Source organism: Canis aureus, chromosome 3, assembly GCF_053574225.1.
Source record: "Canis aureus isolate CA01 chromosome 3, VMU_Caureus_v.1.0, whole genome shotgun sequence".
NCBI lineage: Eukaryota > Metazoa > Chordata > Mammalia > Carnivora > Canidae > Canis > Canis aureus.
The window spans coordinates 6,754,353-6,769,462 of NC_135613.1; the positions used below are offsets into that span (position 1 = coordinate 6,754,353).

Genomic DNA, 15,110 nt, shown 5'->3' on the forward strand with positions numbered 1-15,110 from the left:
GCCTTAAGGATCAATTCTGTGTATCAGCCTTGGAGACTTGACTTGTTCTGACCTCATTTATTATCCCTCACTTAAAAGTTCTTTAATAAACTTGTCATTTTTCTTAAAGATTTTATTTATTCATGAGAGACAGAGAGAGAGAGAGAGAGAGAGAGAGAGAGAGAGGCAGAGACATAGGCAGAGGGAGAACCAGGCTCCATGCAGGGACTGGATGGATGTGGGACTCAATCCCAGGACCCTGGGGTCATGCCCTGAGCCAAAGGCAGGCGCTAAACCACTGAGCCACCCAGGCATCCCTAAACTTGTGTTTTGACATACTTGTAAACTCACCTGCCTATGTTTAAAGAATAACTCTTCTAGCTACCATCTTCAGTGATTTGAAAAGCATCTTTGTTTTTCAGTGGAGTGCATTTTAACTCTCAGGCCATAGCTCCCACCATTGAGCAGATTGACCAGTCTTTTGGTGCAACCCATCCTGGAGGTAAGTCCATCTGATTCCTCTCCTTATCTGTTGCACCCCATAATGATGAACCTAGCAAGTGCACCATCCCCTGAAGCCAGGTTCCTATAGGATTTGACGGTTGATAACTGGATGTGAAGGAAAGCTCCTGTCCCTTGTTTTCAGCGTAGTGGGTCAGTTCAGGATTCAGACATAAGGAAGATGGTGCCAGGCTGGTTTGTGTTCATGTCTTCTGATATCATTCACCCATGTCATTGTCTCCTCCTCACTCCTACAGTGTATAACTCCGCTGAGCAGCTCTTCCACCTCAACTTCAGAGGACTATCTTTCTCTTTCCAGTTAGACTCGTGGACCGAGGCTCCCAAGTACGAGGTTAGCCCTTCCTTTCCTATGGTATTTGTCACCCAGTACCAAGGTGATATGGACCCAGCAGACAGTGCCACCAGGGAAGCTGGATAGATACCCTTTCTTTGGTTTCCTCATCTCTGAGGTCTTCAGGGACCAAGAGTGGTAGAGTGGGTGGGATTGATAGCAAGAACAAAGCCCAAGCTGGCATTCCCAAGAAGAGGGCGCTTCTCACTGCAGAGTGAGGTCAGGCTTACTTTTCAGAAATAAATTCAGTTGTACTTTGCTTTAAAACTCCACATCAGGGATCCCTGGGTGGCGCAGCGGTTTGGCGCCTGCCTTTGGCCCAGGGCGCGATCCTGGAGACCCGGGATCGAATCCCACATCGGGCTCCCGGTGCATGGAGGCTGCTTCTCCCTCTGCCTATGTCTCTGCCTCTCTCTCTTTCTCTCTCTGTGACTATCATAAATAAATAAAAATTAAAAAAAAAAAAAAAAAAAAAAAAAAACTCCACATCAGTGTAGAGGTTTTTTAAGTGGCCTAGAATTTGAGAGTTCATTCTGGATTTTCATTTATCTATTGCTTTTAACAAAATGTTATATTCATCCTTAGGTAGCAGCATCTTTAGGGTCATGAAATGATAGACATTTGGTGAGGCTTACATTTTACTAAAGAAAGCATTCCCATAATTTCTTCTTGATGAAGGAAGGAAAAACTAAAATTAAAAATGGACTTGCATGGATGGGATGAGTTTATTGACCTGGAACCAGGTTTGACTGTGTGCTTTGACCTGACCAGTTCTTGAAGACCATGAGGGCTGGGGAAATGCCAGACCCTGGCTTACATGGCCTGCAGTATGCTTTTAGTAAAACTTTTGTCTTGTGTTTGCAGCCCAATTTTGCCCATGGCCTGGCTTCTCTCCAGATACCCCACGGAGCGACTGTGAAACGAATGTACATCTACAGTGGAAACAGCCTGCAGGATACCAAGTATGTGTGGGGAGCACAAGCTTCATGGGCCATGGGTTCCTTGGGAGGAAGGGCAAAGCCTCTGCTCATTCTTTGCCTGCCTCCAGGGCTCCCGTAATGCCCCTGAGCTGTTTCCTTGGCAATGTGTATGCTGAGAGTGTGGATGTTCTTCGAGATGGAACTGGACCCTCAGGTTTACGACTTCGGCTACTTGCTGCAGGTCAGTTACTGGCCTTGGGGTAGTGGATTCTCTATTATATCCATGTTGAGACAGCCCAAAGTCGCACATGCTTAAAGATAGTTGGTACAAGACAGTACAGATATTTATGGTTAAAGCTTTTGTTTAAATTTGTGAAGGAATAACACCAGTTTTATCATTACAAAATCTTAATAAATGACAGTAGCACTGCTTCCCCTAGCATGTACGTAAGCCTTCTGTGTGCTTATATAGTTTTGCAGTGCTTCCCAGGCTGTTTACTGGAAATGTATCTTATGGGCTGCAATATTGGTCTTTTCTCCCCTTTTCCACCCCCCCCCCCTTTTTTTTAAAGATTTATTTGCCCATTTCGAGAGACCACACAATGGGGAGGGGCAGAGAGAGTCGTAAAGCAGACTCCCCCACTGAGCACAGAGTGTGACATGAGGCATAATCCCACGACTCTGAGATCACAACCTGCGCCAAAACCAAGAGTCGGATGCTCAACCAACTGAGCCACTCAGAGATCCCAATCCTTTTTCCAGCCTTTATGCCAGTTCTCAATAGGCTGGCAGCTGGGACTTTTTGGATTATGATTTGGCCAGACCCTGCTGAGAGATTTGCTGACTATGAACAAAAAAAGAGCTGCTACCTTCAATGGATAGCCTCTCCAGGATCCATGCCTCTTTTGTGATTTCCTTGTGTGTGGCTAATCTCAGCTACTGTGGACCTTGAGCCACACTTAATAGTATAGGCCATGTCTTTGGCCTGGGATCCAGGATAGAGGCTGTGCCTTCAAGGGGCTCAGTCTAGCTTAGTGAGTACTGAGTATTTGTTCATAAATTAGGATCTTGTGTTAGTTTCTAGGGCACTGGTCCTTAACTATGAAGAATTTGGCATATAAACTGAAGTTACTCCCCTGAACAATTAAGTAGTTCACAAGCTCTATGTTAGAAATTTTTTTTAAATGTGGTTTTCTAGCCAAGGCAGAAAATTCTACTTAAAAGAATGTTGCACTTGAGCTATAGTGTTTGAGAGAATTGAGATGTAGCAACAAGGTCAAGTGATTTAGGGTCTCTTTTGCCAGGAGGGTCACTCCTTGAAACAGCGAGGTAGCCAAAGATGGTGCAGTTATCCCAGGTGACAGCAAGAGGAGTCTGTTGGGAGAGGGGAATCTCCTCTAATTCTGGCTTCCACCCTGTACAGCACACTCCCAGCAATCACATATCACTGCTTACAGGGTCAGTGGGGGAAACACTTTAAGTCAGGGACTTATCAAATTACTATCTAATCAAGTACTCGTTGAAAGTTTCCTTTGGTAAGCAGAAAGGTAGCTTGTCTCAACCAACCCATTACTCACATGTTTCCTTATGGATTGTAGCTACGAGGATAGGAATTTTTAAGATAGGAATTCAGTATAACTGCCTTGGTCCCCACAATAATTTATAGGAAGATTCACTCCAGGGAATCAGAAACTAAAATAGCCTCCTAAAACTAAGGATATTTTCCCCTGGGTAGGCTTCAAGTAGGGTCAGATGAGAGAAGACTTGCCTGTGAAGATTGCCTTCCCTATCACCCCACCCATCTGGACCTTTACAAGTGTCTGGTACCTGGAGATTTTGGGCATATAGTCCAGCCTGGCAGGACTTTTGGTGGGTTCTGTAGGCCACCCAGGCTTGCCTAAGCGCAAGATTTATAGGCAGAGGTTAATGTAGACTATGTTTTTCTGTGACCTCATTAATTTAAACACAACCATTACTTGCCACTCAGTGTATGTGTGCTGTGACTGAAGACTGTTGGGTTAGTTGAAGAACTCAGAACTCAGTACCAGCTTATTTCAAATTTTAGATCCCTGAAGTCTTCCCCATATAACAAATGGATTATTATACCTGAAAGAGCTTTGTCAGCTATAAAGTTCTGTTCAGAGTAAGGTGATGGTGATTATCATATACCAGGAAATGCAGTCTTCCCCAGTTCTTGCCTCTTTTGGGGGGCAGATTATGGAGAAGTAAAACACTTTGTCTTCCCATCCACAGAATGGGGGAATTTTACTGTTGGTGTGTCTTTTCCTATTCCACAGCTACTTCTATGTGTGTGTAACTGGAACCATTTCTAAAATGTATTAGAGTCAGGGTTTAAAGATTTTTCCCAAAGAAGAAACTTCTGTCAAATGGGATTTTCTTATCCTCCCACTTTCCTGGTTTGTCATTTGTTGAGTGTTAGTGGGTCTGTTGGTGTTTGTATAATTAGGGAGTAAGTTAATGGATGTTTCCTGTTGACTTCTCTATAGAGTGATATTTAGGTCTAGTCTCTAGTTGGGGGTTACCATTGAGAAGCCCCTCTTAACATAAATTCCTGTATCTTAACAGGACCTAGAAAGTGGCAAGAGATAATAGCACCTCATTATATACTTTCATAGCATCTCTGCTGCTGTTTATTTTACCATAGTTGTGTGGTGTCGGATTGGAATCGTCACACCATAAGCTCCAATATGGGCAGAGACTGCATTTGTTTTGCTCAGCATGTTTCTTCAGTATCTTACAAAGTGTCTAGCCCATGGTAGTCAATAAGTAAATATTTGGTGAGTGAATGAATGAAGTTTTTAGAGCTCCACATCACTTTTCTTGGATTGAATGAGTCTCTGGGATTCCTTCTTTCTTTTTTTAATTATTATTATTATTATTATTATTATTATTATTATTATTATTATTATTTAATGAAAGAAATGGGGAGGGGGCAGAGATTCTTTTTTTTTTTTTTTTTTACATTTTTTTATTTTTTATTTATTTATGATAGTCACACACAGAGAGAGAGAGGCAGAGACACAGGCAGAGGGAGAAGCAGGCTCCATGCACCGGGAGCCCGACGTGGGATTCGATCCTGGGTCTCCAGGATCGCGCCCTGGGCCAAAGGCAGGCGCCAAACCGCTGCGCCACCCAGGGATCCCGGGAAAGAGATTCTTAAGCAGGCTCCATGGCCAATGCAGGACTCAGTCTCATGATCCTGAAATCATGACTTGAGCCAAAATCAAGAGTCAGATACTTAACTGACTGAGCCACCCAGGGGCCCCTCTCTGGGATTATTTCAAGAAGATAGTGATCTCTCATAGCATCTCAAGCCCTGTGACCTAGTATTTCTGCTTGCATGCAGTCTTGCCCCTCAGCCAGAGCTAAAAATGCAGTGTGCAGTCATTGGCCTCTCTGGGGCCCCCTTGGTCCCAGGCTGCAGGATATCAGGCCCTGGCTGGGAACCTGACCACCTCTCCCTTATTCTCTGCAGGTTGTGGACCTGGCCTATTAGCAGATGCCAAGATGCGGGTATTTGAACGTTCAGTATATTTTGGCGATTCTTGCCAAGATGTTCTTAGCGTGCTTGGCTCTCCGCACAAGGTCTTCTATAAGTCAGAAGACAAGGTACGGAAAATGTGTTTATGAAGTTAAATAGGCTTTTTACCTTTTAAGGTAAAATGTGTTATGAAGTTAAATAGGCTTTTTTACCTTTTAAGTAAAGTCTATCCCCAAAGTGGGGCTCGAGCTCATAACCCTTAGATCAAGAGTCACATGCTCTACCAACTGAACCAGGTAGGCATTGTCCTTTTTTAATCAATATTAACTTAATATCAAGTAAATATAAATTGTTATTTTTCCATAGAACCTGTTCTATGAAAACTGATGAATTAAATTGAAAGCTCTTTTCTGATCCTGTTGGTCAGATTGTCCTGCCTTTTCTTGGAGACCAGGGCCCAGTCTGTAGTCAACCAAAGCTGGGGGAAAAAAAAAAAAAAAAAGGCTGGCTGCATTATTCAGCACCAGTAGCAGAGATTCTGACACTTTTGCTTACCTAGCAGCTTAATGTTATACACAAAACACAGTTTGTAGACTTTTAGTTAATCTGAGAATTGTATTAAGGAGTTGGATTTTTTTGTTGATTTTTTTCCCAACAGATGAAAATTCATTCTCCTTCCCCTCATAAACAAGTTCCATCCAAGTGCAATGACTACTTTTTTAACTACTTCACTCTTGGAGTGGTAAGTTGTGGTTCCTTAGAGAAATGTTTCATTTCTGTGGTAGCAGACCATGCACCTGGGCACACCTTTGTGTATACATGGATCTGTAACCATGCCTGGCAGCAGGGAAACTAGCCCCAGCTGGCTCCACCCAGTGCAGTGCTGTCTTGCATTGGCACCCTAAAGGGGCCTTCCCTGCCACTGAGATTTCTCAGAAGCACCAGGTTCCCTGGTATGTCTCGGCTTCTTTATTGAGGAAAACATGCTGCATAAGTGGAGGCTGTGGGAATCATTCAGGTTAACATAGTTTGGGATCTTCACATTTGTAGAACATATACGAGCTTCTTCTGGAATCTCAAAACAGGGAGACTAAAAAGGGTCAGAGACAGTGGGAATGTGCTTATGTATTTTTAGAGGATTACCCCAGAGGCATTGCTGTGGTCCTGTGCTCTGGACATGGAGTGCTGAATGGAGCTGGTGTCCACTGTCAGTGCTGACAGTGCAGCTGGTGGATGGGATGTGTGTGAGAAATTGTGGGGAAAAAAAAAAAGAAATTGTGTAAACCCTGTGCCAGCAGGATACATCTCAGAGGGCAAGGCTAGCCTGGACCTGGGGTCTTTGAGTGTTTGAGCTTTCTAGAGCCTGAGGTCTTGAAGCAGCAAAGAAAGGGTAGATTCTGGAGAGGGAGAAAGGAGATACTGGGTCTGCCTATGTGGAAAAAGACCAGAGGAACCAGGAGTAGTGGGTAAACATAAACTCTTGAAGGTACGGCAGTGGCAGGAGAGAAATGGCATTCTGTAAGCTGAACCTCTTGAGTTCAAGGACCAGTGATAATAAGGGACAAGGAAGATAGAACAAATGAAAAAAAAAAAAAAAAAAAAAGATGGAACAAATGGACCAAACCCTAATAGGACTTAATGTAGGTCATGTAGGGGTGGGGTCAGAGCTAACCCTGCGGTCACAAGCCTAAACAACTGACAGGATGTGAAACTGGGAAGGGTGTGGGAGATAGGAAGAAGTGTTCAGTGGGCAGCATCAAATCCAGCTCTGAGTCCTGGTGAGAGGCTAGACCTTCAGTTCCAGGGGTTGCTGACTCCCACAGGGCCTAATGGCCAGTAATGGCATTCAGAATAGTTAGGTGCCTTGAGCCACTGGAAAGTCAGGTGGTCCCTGAATCTTCTTGGTGGCCTTTAAGCCAAAATCTATGCTCAGTTAGTTTTTAATCAGGGGCTGGTTAGGAAAGGTCTCTCTGATGTGTTTGAGTTCCCAAGCAGTGAGAGCTGTAGCCCATGGGTCTACTGGGCCTGCTGCTACAAAGTTTGGAATGGGGGACCTACAGATGTCTGGGTGCCCCCTTCACTGAAAATGTCCATTTAAGGCTGCTTGATCTCAGCTATCCCCTTGACTGTTGTTGGGGAGAAGGCTATTTCCCAGCAGCATCCCTGTTGTGGAGTGGCTATCTCTGAGTTGGACATGGCCTTGGAAAGGCCTTTGTCCAGCCTCAATAACCTTCCCTACTTGGACATCCTTGTTTTCTACCCCAGGATATCCTCTTTGATGCAAATACACACAAAGTGAAGAAGTTTGTCCTACACACCAATTACCCTGGGCATTATAATTTTAATATGTGAGTATACCTATACCTTCCCCTCCCAAGAACTGAGCTTTGGGTTGAAAATCCCCAGGAAAAGAGAGCTTGTGGCTTTGAATGTTCACTAATTTGTCTGTACCTGAATTCTTACAGTTTCATGGGAAGCGAACATTTCCTGAGTGTTTGCTCTGTTCCTGGTACAGTGTCCATACCTTACATCTCTCCATTTGTACCCATTTTACAAATAGGGAAATAGGTTCAGAGAGCTTCGTATCTTGTCCAAAATGATGTATCTGTCCAAGATGTCTCTAGACCCCAGAGCCAGGGCTTTGGGGGTGGGTTCCTTCTGTGTTTCCTGGGGTGCAGGGTTGAAATGCATGGGTGGTCAGGCCTCTCAGAGGGCCCAGCCTTTATCCATCTGGCTTCTCTCTCTAGTTATCACCGCTGTGAGTTCAAGATCCCACTAGCCATAAAGAAAGGTGAGTAGTGGATATCCTCAGATTAAGAAAAGGGTTTTGAAGTTAACCTCATGAGAAGACAGTGATCCAAACAGAAATGGTAGCAGGAGCCTTTGCCTACCTGCTTTGCCCATAGTCTGCTTTGCCCATAGTCTGCTTTGCCCTCAGCTTCTCTGGGTTAGGGCTTTATGCTCCTGGAGGCTCTCAAGGTCTTTTTCTATGATCATGGGATTAGTGGTCTCTGATGGGGAGAATTTCCTACATACGATTATCCAGGTGCTCCCGAGTCAGCCTTGTGACTGCTGTCCCCTCTTGGTTCTCTACCCTCTTTCATTCAGGAATTCTGAAATAGCCCATCTGCCCTCCCTCCAACCCTAATGCACAGAGCGGCCAGGTCTGGATTCTGCCTAGGGCTGGGGTCACAGGTGAGCTGGGCCAGCAACCAACCCACTCTGTATTCTCTTTTCAGAAAATGCAGATGGTCAGACAGAAACATGTACAACCTACAGCAAGGTGAGCTCCTATTTTCCCACCTTATGTAGCCCCAAAATGAGGTGGGTGTGAGCCTGCCAGCAGTCTAGGGCCCATGTTTCTGGGCCAGCCATTGGTCACAGGCATGATTAGGTCTCTGCTAACCCCGTGCCGCCTTTTGCAGTGGGACAACATCCAGGAGCTCCTGGGCCACCCTGTGGAGAAGCCTGTTGTCCTGCACAGGTGAATAGGAGGTTGCTGTCTCTGACCACCCTGTCCTGCTCCTCACAGCCCAGAAGACTGAGGGAAGCCTAGCAGTACCTAAGGCTTAGAAATGACAGAAGTTGTCTTGTTGCCACATACATACTTCCTGCCCCCACCCTGCATATTACCACTGGGCCAGCTATTCTGCATATTTACCTACACCAGAGAGGTGCCCCCCTCCCCGGGGATAGCTCCCCTCTCCAGGTAGGGGGGGCTTTCACCTCTAGTTATTCAGAAAGGGAAGCAGTTTTCACTGACTGTCCTGGCTCTTTTTTTCCCATTAAAGTTGCCACATGCTATAGTCTACAGCTTCATACCCACTTGCCATCCTGCTTGAGGCTCCTCCCTCCTAACTTGCCACTCTAGTCTAATTGCATAATAACTTCCTGTGCCCCATTGGGCTTTGTAAGGTTCAGAATTTAAACGATACCTATCACTACCCCTGGTACCTCAAGGGCCTGTGTAGGAAACAGACAACCATGGGAGATACTGCAGTGGCCCCCATCTCAAAAGGGACTAGATGCCCTGCCTGGACTTGGCTTCTGTCTGCCTTTCTAATTCTAGCTTCCCTGGCCACAGGTCCTCCTCCCCAAACAATACCAACCCATTTGGCTCCACATTCTGCTTTGGTCTTCAGCGGATGATCTTTGAGGTAAGTCCTGGGGGTTGATGAGCTAATGGCCATGGCAGGGACAGGCAAGTGATGGAGTATGGTTAGGGAAGGTCTGATGGCCCTGCTGGTTACTGATTTTCTGGTAACCCTGTTTGCTAAGAATATGACCTGCCCACATATAACAGTAAGAGTTCAGAAATTATGTTGGGGAAATTTGAGGTCATGGCGGCTACAGTGGTCTATATCCAGCAAGATGAGAGGTAACGGGGATCTCACATATGTGAAAACATAAATATGGTAGGAAAGGGAACCCCTGGGAGCAAGTGGAGCTCAGCATGGGAGTACTGGGGGCCTTTAAATGCCATATTAAAGAATGTGCTATGGGTAAGTGGCTATAGAGGCCCCATTGGCTAGGAAGAAGAATGGGCTGTCCCTTGTCTACCTTTTGGATGCTACACCTTCATTCAGTAGGCCCCTAGCAGTGCCAGAAGGACTGAATAAATATGTAGAGTGAAGTTTTTGTATCCCATGTAGAACACACAGTTGCTGGGCCAGAGATGACCCAACCCTGTGTGCAGGTGTGTTGCACATACAACCTCCGTCCTTTGTGTACAGGAGCTACCCCAAATCCTGTGTCTGCACTCACAGCCCCCGTACTGGTGGTTTTTATGGATCTGATTGCCTGCCCTGCCTACATCCTTTCCACTCCTTCCCTTTGACTCACTGTCTTCTTCTCATACCAGGTCATGCAGAATAACCATATTGCCTCGGTGACCCTGTATGGCCCCCCCAGGCCTGGTGCCCACCTGAGAACAGCAGAGCTCCCCTAAGGACATCACTGGCCCATGCCCCTCTGCCCTGTGGAGCTATGCATTGGTTCCTATTCAGTGGGCCTCCATGTGCCACCCTGTGGATATTCTTGGACACCTTGCCATTGTTGAAAGGCTGTTGTGATGTTCTGAGGTGGGGCTCGGACTATGTGCTCTGCCATGGGGTGAGAGGCTCGGAGATTCCTCTGTCTTTCCTCAGCCTGCTTTTGCCAACAGAGGACACAGACTGCAAAGAGAAGCACAAACTCTGAGCCTTGATACCTGGACCCAGGCGACCTCGACTAACACATATGGAGACAGAGGTCTGTCTCTCCTGTTCCACATGCATTGCGAAAAGTTAGTACTCTTTCTGTGGCTGAGGACACAGGCACCCAGGACAAGGACAAGGTCCTGCCTTTGGCCCATCATTGCCACATGACCCTTCAGGCAAGCAGGTGGCATGTCCATAGTACTTGGTTGCGACTTTTGCACTACATCCACTTTAGTTACTTGATGAGCTGGCTGTGGCCAAGATGGCCCAGTTCCTTCCCTGTTCCTTCTTTGCACGTGCTCCCTTCCAGGCCCAGTAGGCACACCTAACTCATTGAAACACAGCTTTTTACCATCCAGGAATGTGCCCAGGCCTGGTTCCTACCCCTCTTGGAGCCAGCCTTCAAGGTCACCTGTGCCCCTGCTGTGCCCCAACCTGGCTTAGCAGGCTGCATGTTTCCATCCCGTTTGCCTCTTTTATTTAATGCCAAAGTTTTAGCCAAAGACATCTTCCTCCTTTTGTTGTTTCGGCATTCTGTTCTGCACTGTGGGCTGGCTCTCTTGCCCCAGCCCTGGGCAGTGTCCCCTGGCCAGGCCCATTCATGGCTCAAGGCCTCTGGGGACTCAAGGAAGGCTGGGCTGCTCAGTCTTTTCATGGGTCTTGCTAAGGAAAGTAGCATATGTGCTTTAAAAATAATCCTTTTGAAAAGAATTGAGAAGAGAAATGTATAATTTTATCCCATTTTTAATATTTTGGTCTAGCAACTTGTGATACATAGATGACAATTTTGTGAGTTTTTCAAATGTGTGTACAGATTTTTGTAAATATGACTCTTTTGTAATTAACTCATGTACAGCCTCATCCTGTAGAGTTTAACAATGAATGTGCAGGGGACCTGCCCCAGGCTCCTAAGTGGTTCCTGGGCGTACAGCCAGCCTTATGTGGCACTCCCATAATTTTGTGACTGACTAGTGTCTTCCCATTTGGACTGTGGCCTGGCCAGAACCCCCCCCCCCACAAACACACACACACACATCCCACTGTAGGGGCAGCCAGGACTATTCCCATCTTCCTAGAATAGGGGAACCCTCCTCATGCCCTGCCCATACCCCTCCAATAAAGACCTATGCCCTCAGCAGCGGCTCACCATGCGCTGTTGCTGGATGTTTGTACTAAAATAAGCATGGGAGTGTTGATTTTCAAGAAAGTGGGTGAACAATATGGGAAGTTTTATGGTAGAGTCATCTTAGGTTCCTTGCCTCTCTGGAGTGGGGCAGCACAGCTTCAAGTAGGAGACTGGTGTGTGTGTGCAAATTCTTGTGTGGTGGAGAAAGACTCTAGGTAGGACCAGGCAACTCAGTGTGTCTCCATCTGTGGTGGTCCAGCCAGACCAGGGCCTAGGAGGGGTTGGCTTCAGGAAAGAAGACCTCTGAAGAAGATCTAAAGGTGAGTACATGGCTGAAAATCCAATTTGGAGGGACAGATGGGAATCAAAATGCCTACCTTCAGATTGAGTTATAGCAAAATGCCTTTCAGTTCCATGAGGACTGAGGCCAGGCCCCCGCACCTCTTCCAGCCTTGAGAAAGATCTGCATGTGTATCACTCAGGGACTTCCAAATCAAGGAGTATGGTACGATTCCGTGAGCCTCTGCCACCACCCATCCCCAGCCCCCTAAAACCTACTTGGTGCTAGGAGGACCAAACATGTCCACCTGTTTGGTGGGGCTTGGTGCTCTTTGGCCTCAGTCCTGGCTGTCTCAAAGAGCTACCATTCAGTTGCTTCTAGATCACTTCCCAGTAGGGTAGGTGTGCAGGAGCCAAGCTCAATCTTCATTCCCTAGGGACTTGAGGCAGACTTTCAGGGGTAGGAGGCTAGATTTTGAAGTGTACCTCTGGGAAAGAACTACATACACGGCAGTAATCCTACTGGGTCTTAGTGACAGGCTCTTGGGGCCATGAAGGTGGCTAGGGGCCCCACTGGAAAGAGCCAGCAGCGACAGGCCATGGACGGGCGCAGGCTGGCCCTTGGGGCCCGTTCAGTAGGCGCCACATAAGCCACATGTCCGAGGCCGAGAGCCCGTGCACTACCACCAGCTCTCGGTAAAAGCAGGGGTCAAAGGTGCGCAAGTGCGGCGCGGCTGAAGGACGAGGGATGCCAAAGGTGCGGAAAGCAGGGTGAGGCTCGGGTGTGAGCCGAAGGCGCTGGAGGCACATACCCAGAAACACGTCGTCAATGGGGAAAAGCTCAACCTGCGCGCAGGCGTCGGCCAGGCGACGCAGCGTGACCCCCGAGAGCACAAAGCCGCCACCACCCGCGTAGGCTGGGTAGGCGGGCAGGCCGTACACGGCCTCCGGGATGTAGTACTTGCTGGCCCGCGTGCGGATTGGACGCGCCTGCACGATCACATCACCCGCGAGCAGGTCCTGCGCCGGGTCCCGCGGCGCCAGGAACGCCAGCAGGTTTCCCACGTGCACAAACACGTCTGCGTCGCCCTTAAAAACGAAGCGCACCTGGGGGCAGTAGGCCGAGGCCCAGGCCAGGAAGTGGATCTCCTTGAGCGTTAGGTTGAAGAACGTGTCGTCGAACGCCCAGAGGAGGATGTCCGCGTAGGCGCGGCTCTCGGCACGCAGCAGGGCAGGCCAGTGGCTCCGTGGGCCTTCCCCCTCGGCGTCGGCCCCGTCGGTGCCCGCGCCCCGGGGCACGCCCAGCAGGAACACGCGGCGCACGAGCGCCCCCTGCACGCGACCCTCAGCACCCCACGTCTGGCGCACGGCTTGGCGCCGCTCGAAATCCGCCGCCACCGACTTGACGGCGATGAGCAGGTCGGGTCCCCCCGCGGGCGAGCCATCCCCTCGGCACTTGTGCGGCTGGTTGATGAGCAGGGGGAAGCGCCGCTGGTCCTTGGCGCGCAGGTAGCGGCCAAAGTCAAAGGGCCCCGTGGGTGTGGGCGGCTCCGGCGTGTCCCCTTCGTAGGCCGGCGGGGCCGCGGCGGCGCCTGCGTCCGGGGCCGGGAAGACGCGGAGGCCTGGGGTGGGCCCCGGCTCGGCCTCCCCTTGCGGCCGGGGGGCGCCGGTCGTCGGGGCCGCGCCCTCGCGCTGCGCGTAGAGAAGGAGGCCGAGGGCGGTGCCCAGGAGCAGCGTGAGAGACGCGTCCCCGCGGAGGCGCAGCCTCCGCCTCATGTCCGAGCGGCTGGCGCCCGCGCCCCCTGCGGAGAGACGCGGTCAGGGGCTCGCGACGCGGAAGCCATTGGCCGGGAGGGGCTCCGGGCGTCGCTGTCCCCGAGGGCAGGGGGCGGAGGCCGCCGGCCCAGGGCCTCCGCTACGCGCCATCCATCCCCCTCGGGCGCTCCTGCTCTGGGCCGTGGCACCCCGCGCGGGGCTGGGCACCCTGGGGGGCTGCAGGTTCCTCCTACACACGGTCCCCACCCCCTCAGCGCCGCCGGACGCGGCCCCCAGGCCGGAGACGCGGGCTCGGCCCTTCCCCGCCCGCCTTCCCGCAGCAAAGCCGACCCCTTCGACCACTCCCTACCCACCACGTCGCTCCTTGGGGTCCTGCACGCTTGTCCCTTGGGAGCGGCGCGGCCCCGGACGCCAGGGCCTCCGGGGCTCGGCGCGGGGTCCCAAGGGCAGCCAGGGACGGGGCCTGGGCCAAATGCAGCGTTGGCAGGAAGGGGGGGCCGCGGCCGCCGCCACGTGACCCTCCAGCTGTGCGCGCCTGGACATCTGGAGCTCGGCTCCGCCCTGGCGCCGCGGGCAGCGCCGTCTCCGAGGGGAGACTAATCTGAGAGGGCTCCCCCAGGCTGCTCTCGCTGGGCAAGCCTGAGGAGCGAGTTCTGGTCTCAGGGTGGGCTCCAATTCCCCACATCTGCTTTTGGGCGGGGGGGAGGGGGGGGCGCAGGAAGGAACTTTAGCCTCTGGTTAATCTCCACACCCCCACCTCTCCAGAGTGAGGCAGGGCCTGGCTTGGCAGGAGCCCAGGGCAGGCGGTCCCAAGCCCTGAGGCTGAGCATTTTAGGCATCTACTTGGCCACAGCCTCAGGCGATCCTTGGAAGCGCTTCTCAGCTCACCAGCAGCCCAGGTTCAACCAGGCACGACCTGTATATAAATCACAGATGGCGGGCGAGCGGCTGCCTCCTTACTCCTGGCCCCGCTGTGCCGCCCCTGCTCCCGCCCCAGCAAACGCACACTGGGACCAACAGGCAGCTCATTCGATTCTCACAACTCTGGAAGTAGCTTTCATTGCTCGTGCCCAGAGGGGGCCCTGCCCCTCAGGGAGTTAAGTGACTTGCCCAGCATCATACAGGAAGAAATTAAGAGCATTGCCCTATCTTCTGGAGTTCAGTCTGGGCCTCTTTCCTCTGTCCTCCCTTGCCCCCTCCCCATCTGTCCACCAGGGCAGGAGGCCAACGCTGTCTGCCTTAACTTCACAGGTGAGCACTTCATTCTGTCTCCCCAGAGGCACCTCCCGGCCCCATGGTCCCTAATGCCTCAAACCAGCATAGCCTCCTACAGGCAGAAGTAACCTCGGCCTGGGTCACCGTAGGCCAGATTGGACTGGCAGGAATGGTTCAGCTTGAGGGATTCCTGAAGTAGGCTGATGAATAAAGGGCTTGATCTGGGACCCATGTGGACAGAGCGTTCCTCTGGAGATTGAGA

The 15,110-nt window shown here is 50.3% G+C and overlaps 2 protein-coding genes across 4 annotated transcripts in view; one reads left to right on the forward strand and one right to left on the reverse strand.

Moving 5' to 3' along the window:
- PHAF1 (phagophore assembly factor 1) overlaps positions 1 to 11,603 on the forward strand; it is a 28,846-nt gene extending 17,243 nt beyond the window's left edge. For both annotated transcript variants that reach the window (XM_077886335.1, XM_077886343.1), the window contains exons 6-17: positions 402 to 481; positions 738 to 832; positions 1,697 to 1,794; positions 1,881 to 1,993; positions 5,249 to 5,382; positions 5,913 to 5,996; positions 7,520 to 7,602; positions 8,002 to 8,045; positions 8,494 to 8,537; positions 8,680 to 8,738; positions 9,339 to 9,411; positions 10,116 to 11,603. In XM_077886335.1, coding sequence (XP_077742461.1) covers positions 402 to 481; positions 738 to 832; positions 1,697 to 1,794; positions 1,881 to 1,993; positions 5,249 to 5,382; positions 5,913 to 5,996; positions 7,520 to 7,602; positions 8,002 to 8,045; positions 8,494 to 8,537; positions 8,680 to 8,738; positions 9,339 to 9,411; positions 10,116 to 10,202 — 994 coding nt within the window. In that variant the 3' untranslated portion in view covers positions 10,203 to 11,603. The remainder of the gene's footprint in view (positions 1 to 401; positions 482 to 737; positions 833 to 1,696; positions 1,795 to 1,880; positions 1,994 to 5,248; positions 5,383 to 5,912; positions 5,997 to 7,519; positions 7,603 to 8,001; positions 8,046 to 8,493; positions 8,538 to 8,679; positions 8,739 to 9,338; positions 9,412 to 10,115) is intronic.
- On the reverse strand, positions 11,181 to 14,256 carry B3GNT9 (UDP-GlcNAc:betaGal beta-1,3-N-acetylglucosaminyltransferase 9). Of its 2 annotated transcripts, none has more exons than XM_077886314.1 (2): positions 13,987 to 14,256; positions 11,181 to 13,659 (listed from the first exon to the last, which is right to left on the reverse strand). In XM_077886314.1, exons 1-2 carry the CDS (start codon positions 14,174 to 14,176, stop codon positions 12,419 to 12,421), a joined length of 1,431 nt encoding a protein of 476 aa, XP_077742440.1. In that variant the 5' UTR covers positions 14,177 to 14,256; the 3' UTR covers positions 11,181 to 12,418. The 2 variants fall into 2 exon arrangements, with proteins under 2 accessions (XP_077742440.1, XP_077742449.1); XM_077886323.1 differs by having other exon boundaries at positions 13,983 to 14,105.
- Positions 14,257 to 15,110: the final 854 nt, after the last annotated feature.

Coding starts and splice junctions, on each gene's coding strand:
- B3GNT9 (XM_077886314.1), bottom strand. CDS start 14,176: ATGTCCAGGCGCGCACAGCTGGAGGGTCACGTGGCGGCGGCCGCGGCC. Junction 13,660..13,986: donor GGACCCCAAGGAGCGACGTG/GTGGGTAGGGAG, acceptor GTCTCTCCGCAG/GGGGCGCGGGCGCCAGCCGC.